Source organism: Watersipora subatra, chromosome 9 (assembly GCF_963576615.1).
Source record: "Watersipora subatra chromosome 9, tzWatSuba1.1, whole genome shotgun sequence".
Classification (NCBI taxonomy): domain Eukaryota; kingdom Metazoa; phylum Bryozoa; class Gymnolaemata; order Cheilostomatida; family Watersiporidae; genus Watersipora; species Watersipora subatra.
The window spans coordinates 51,946,197-51,952,021 of record NC_088716.1 but is presented as its reverse complement, the minus strand read 5'-3'; the positions used below and the strand labels follow the sequence as shown (position 1 = coordinate 51,952,021).

Sequence of the window (5,825 nt, the reverse complement as noted above, 5' to 3'; positions counted from 1 at the left end):
CCCTAATAGTCAGTCAGCCAAGGTAGTTTATCATTCAGTTTCGTTTCTACTTAATTTAAACTAAGTTTTGTAACTATAGTGTTATGTAAGGAAGTTTGTAGATTCCATTTCTTATAATTTGCCCCAAAATCTGTTGCACATTAAATAATTATTTGATTCAAGACATTGACATTTTATTAGCGTAGCCGGCGCAACAATATTTATATATAATCCATCGGAATGTGATACGGTTTGTTATGAACATTGACCAATGAGCATCAATTTCCGGAATCGGCAAACAGATGAAAGTTTGCAAAGGTCGTAATTGATGCGTTAGGATTGATTGATGATCTAAATGACTGCTATAATTGCTACTGACGCTTGTTGCATTCATCTTGAGGGTAGCTCATCAAAGCCTGAAACTGTATCACGATTGACAACAGTTAAAATGAACAAGATAAAATAATGCTCTAACAGATGGGCTGCTGTTTCTAAACAACCTGAACATTCACATCTAAAGAAGTCATCAACTGTTACATTATTAGAGGTAAGATAAATTTTATTATTATTATTTGATGGTGTAGCTGCTGTATATACTAAATTAAAAAAACTTCTAGGAAGTTTGTAAACACCAACATTTTTCACTATGAACCTAAGGGTGGAAGGTATGTTAAATAAAATTAATCTCTGTGATTAAAAAAAAACATTGCTTTTTAATCAGTCAGCCACATAACAGAAAAGTGACTAGAAATAAATTTTCGTTTCTACTTTAGTCAAACTAAAGTTTGATAGTCGAAAAACATTCTCTATATAATAAGGAACTTATTTATAAACTTTTGCCCCAAAATTTCTATGCACGTTTTCGAGTTATTACCAAAATTGTTATCGCAAAAATTTGGCCAATTCGCAATAATTGTCCCTATTGTGCCAAAAAGAAATATTTTGAGAAAGGCTGTTACTATCTTTATAATATATGTGCATAACAATCAAGTTATGTTTAAAATTATATCATGCAAACATGTACTGTTGATTTACCTCTTTTGTAGCAAAAGTAGAATTGTTTCTTATCTGCAAGTAATACAAGACGGACAACTCCGAATTCTATATTTAGATAATAAATGTTGACTAAAATTGGATGAAGATTTGACAGAAAATTAGAAAAATAGCCCAATTACAGATTTACTTAATCATCAAAATTATCAAAGTCCTCAAAGTCACTGGAAACATGCTGTGCATTGTCCAAACATTTTTCCTTTGTTGAATCTTCTATGACATTTCTTATTTGTAGACCACTATAATACAGTTCTCTGTTTACATTAGATGCTGAAGACGGTATCAACTGGCTAAGATTACAGTCTACAGAGTCTTCACTAGTTGTTGATGATCTGGCGAGTCGAAGACTGTCATCTGCCACAATATCAGACAGTGAAGCAGTTTCAGCATAGACAATTTCAGATCGAGTTCGGTTTGCAGGCTTGTAAAAGACCAATCTGTCAAACTGCTTACGAAGTCGATACTTTAGCTTAGCTGATGTCCTGTAGCATAAAACAATAAAATCTAAATTTTGTGCTGCATGAGGCGCACAGAACACTTGCTTATTGCTACATAAAATTACAATTTGCACACCGAATGAATACATCTTCTACCTAGTTTGTAAGTCAATCTCAAATGAAACAGCTACTAAACACCTATAGGTGAGTGTTCCAAAATCACATGAAACTAGGACAAACGCAACTTGGTTTTTGGCTGGTTACAATGACACCTAAATGTAGGCTCCTCACATTAAAGGTAAAGGAAGTATTTATATCCCGCCTTATGTACCAAAGCTGGTAGTTCAAAGTGGCTATAGTACAATGAAGTGTCACTATCACAGCACACATGACATCCAGTATTTTACACCAAGTATTTAACAACAATGAAAAATACATACATTTAAGAATGCTAAAAACAGAAGTGACAAAATTCATTTAGTAACGAGCATGCCAAAAGCAGTTTTTTTTTAATCACAGAGATTAATTGTATTTAAAATACCTTCCACCCTTAGGTTCATAGTGAAGAAAGTTGGTGTATGTTTGATAACAAGACTTATGATATCGAACCTCGGAGGCTACAGGATCCACGTCTCTTACATACATCAAGATTCTATGATCATTTCTTATTTCAGCTGCTTTCTTCAGCAGCCCTGCAATCCAGTTAAATAATAAAGTATGGAAAAAGATAATTGACAATAATTAATTAAAATGTTAAGGCTGTAAAACATTAACTAATGGAGATTCGAGCTACTATTAATTTCAAGGAATAAGTACAAAAAATATAACTATATTAATATAGGCCTACCCGCTGTAAGAGTTTGGGTCTGTGATAATGCTTCCGATTTCCTTTTGTGAGTACGCTTAGATTTTATGAACTTTCCCAACCTTTGACATATAATGCAAGTAGGATCAAGAACAGAGGTTCGTCGACGTGCCCTCACAGTTGAGCTAGAGCGTAAAAGCTTGGCAGTTGGTCCACTTTCAGAGTTTTTAGTTTTCTCCTCATCAGAAGATGGGACGCTCTGGTAAACATAAGTATACTCATAAGAAAAAAAGTGCTTTATTGGGTACAGGCCTAGTACATGAATATGTAAAGATAATTAGCAGCAGCAGCCCATGTAACCTTCAGTCTCTACATGCCAGTTATTCACATGCTGCTACTTACAATAACAAATTGTATTTGTCTAATTTACAAATTTGCTAGATCTTTTATAATAAGTTTTTTAATTTAATATATACAGCAGCTACACCATCAAATAATAATAATAAAATTTATCTTACCTCTAATAATGTAACAGTTGATGACTTCTTTAGATGTGAATGTTCAGGTTGTTTAGAAACAGCAGCCCATCTGTTAGAGCATTATTTTAACTGTTGTCAATCGTGATACAGTTTCAGGCTTTGATGAGCTACCCTCAAGATGAATGCAACAAGCGTCAATAGCAATTATAGCAGTCATTTAGATCATCAATCAATCCTAACGCATCAATCACGACTTTCGCGAACTTCATCGGTTTGCCTATTCCGGAAATCGATCCTCATTGGTCAATGTTCATAACAAACCGTATCACGTTTCAATGGATTCTATATAAAGATGATTGCGCTGGCTACGCTAATAAAATGTCAATGTTTTGAATCAAATAATTATTTAATGTGCAACAGATTTTGGGGCAAATTATAAAAAATAGAATCTACAAACCTCCTTACATAACTCTATAGTTACAAAACTTAGTTTAAATTAAGTAGAAACGAAATTTTATTTTTAGTCACTTTTCTGCTATGTGGCTGACTGACTATAACTGAGAAATGGGTTAAAAATTTGTGTTTTTTAAGTATAACTATAGTTAGAGTTAAAAATGTTAGACTTTACCAGTTCTCAAGGTATATTATAGCTCTATTTCATTGATTCAAGTACAATAATGTCATTATAATCGACATTCAATAGCCATTCAATATAAAAGCAGCATACAGTGCAATACAGTGATGTAATGTTCATGTAACATGACAAGATTGTGATCCTAATTGGTTGTTTACAACAAAGACTAAAATCAGGTTACAACAAACCAATGGCAGTCAGCGTTTGTACTAAAGGACAAAGGCATTAATTTTTATTATTTTCTCAACTTATTTACATGTATTACTAAAGATGTGCTCATTTCTCATATCATACAAATGATTTGAAATCCCTGTAGGCTTTGGCGGCCGAGGATTCACCCCAGACTCCACTGGGGGCTTACAGCGCCCCCAGGCCCCCAGCTGTTCCAACCGTCACTACGTGGCGGTTGGATCAGTAGCCCAACCACGTAGTGGCGGTGGAGTCGCGTTGCGACTTTTGGTCGCCTACATCCACTTATCGCAACTTTACAGTTATGGTTAAAAAAAGGTTAGCACTACATCACTGATTACATCTTTACTGTAGCTACTAGCTTACCATGCAGAATTAGTGAAGCGACACCTGGGTGCGCTGCGCTGGGCCAACAAAGGGATCATGTTTCTACAAAAGGCGATAGTAGAGTGATGGTTGTTTGACGCCTTGTGTGAAGGCATATGTCTGCGTATGAAAGAGAGCGAGACGGCGGTTTCCATGATGGGATGTAATATGGTGGTTTCCAATTTTGGGATGTAATATTACATCACTCAGGATTTGAACTCATACATTTGGTTTATCAGCCAGGCATGCTACTAACGGCATCACTCGACCATCTTACCATATTGTGGAATAATTGTGCAGTCAATTATTACACCTGACGATCTCTCAAGACACACCGAACTGCACAGTTACTAGTGCTTGTAGAATGGCAAACATCATCTTCTTGGGTACAAAATGAGATGGGAATCTGGTGACTAAGTGTTTCTACAAATGAGAACATAGACAGGTCACCAGGGTGACCAAGCCTGATGAGTACGCAGTAAAGCAATAGTTTGAGATATACTTGTGATAGTTTGAGATATACTTGTGATAGTTTGAGATAAAGTTGTGATAGTTTGGTCGTCTATCAGCCTCGGTAATGCGATAACATCGCAATACCTCAGCGACAGAGAAAGCCTGAGGCTTTGGCACTGGTTTAGGATCATGAGATTCAGTTGACACATTTCAGTGTCATATGCTATCCCTGTGAAGACCAGCAGACAACCGTTCATATAACGTGACAGTTAAAGAACCCACAACAAATCTGTCTAATGAAATGATCAGCTGCTGTATAATTAAGATTGGAAAGGAATCGCTAGATCCAGTAGCGCTCTGTTTAAACTAGAGTAACTTTAGTATCAATGTCGAGCCTTTAAAAACCTGGAGTTACAGAATCAACATATAGATAGCGTAGCATGGCTATAAGTATTTCATTGTAAATTTGGCTTATGTAACTTATTTTCAATTTATCAATGTTCAGTGACAATTATTTACAATTAGTGTCACAGCAGCTGCTCTTCAGCAAGATTAGATTAGCTAAGTAATTTCAGTCAAACATTTGGTTGTCTCCTTGTTGTAATCCCGGTGGGGGAGACACCGGTGACCACCCTTCACCAGCAAACGCTTACCACGCACCTGAATTTCTTTGTAAACTTTGTTTCCGTGTTTTATCATATGAATACTCATAGGGTCAGCGTTGCTGCGTCACACTCTCAAAACGTCTTTACTGAAAGCAAACAAGACTGTCTTATGATCAATACTAGCTTATACCTGTAACATGTAACACTGAACTCACAGGCTTATAAAAGAAGGAAGATATGGAGAAACACGCATGCAAAGGCAGACAATTTACCAAATTAACAAACAAGTACCATGATCAATAATCTTTCTATAAATAATCACTTACATGCTGATCCTTAGACCATCCTGTCTCTATCTCATTCTCTAACATTTATAATAAAAACATGGTTCACCCGACAGCGCTCTTTTGCTAGTTTAAGTCTGCTAGAGTCATGCTGCCAATAATCACTAATGCAATCAAAATCACTATAGCAGCAGCCCGGCAGCAACAAGCATACAGCCATGCATGTAGGTATTTTGTGATGTTTGTATTAGATTAAGTTAAACAATAAACTCTTTATGCTGTGAACAATAGCAGCTGGCATTGAAAGATGTAGAAAGCTAATCCTCCAGAAAGGTTGTGCTGTGCACACAAATGGCTTAGATTTGTAAAATTGTACCATCAGGTATATAGAAGGGTACAAGTACTTATGAATATGCAAAGCAACATCAACTGTGAAACCACAGTGCGTCACAAAGCCATTACCGAATACGAGGAACCCATTCAGGGGATCCCACAAAACTAGTTCAATACCAGGAACCAAGTCGTAGCAATTATAGATGCC

At 36.1% G+C, this 5,825-nt stretch overlaps 1 protein-coding gene and 1 long non-coding RNA gene across 2 annotated transcripts; both read right to left on the bottom strand.

Annotated features, from left to right (window-relative positions):
• Window positions 1–815: 815 nt before the first annotated feature.
• LOC137405186 (uncharacterized) lies at window positions 816–4,222 on the bottom strand. Its single transcript, XM_068091414.1, has 4 exons — window positions 4,199–4,222; window positions 2,317–2,533; window positions 2,011–2,161; window positions 816–1,514 (listed from the first exon to the last, which is right to left on the bottom strand). The coding sequence occupies exons 1-4, from the start codon at window positions 4,220–4,222 to the stop codon at window positions 1,163–1,165; spliced, it is 744 nt and encodes a 247-aa protein (XP_067947515.1). The 3' UTR covers window positions 816–1,162.
• A 24-nt stretch (window positions 4,223–4,246) lies between these two features.
• On the bottom strand, window positions 4,247–5,403 carry LOC137403582 (uncharacterized). Its single transcript, XR_010979590.1, has 3 exons — window positions 5,327–5,403; window positions 5,056–5,146; window positions 4,247–4,365 (listed from the first exon to the last, which is right to left on the bottom strand). It is a non-coding gene; the product is annotated as an uncharacterized lncRNA (long non-coding RNA).
• Between the last annotated feature and the right edge of the window lie 422 nt (window positions 5,404–5,825).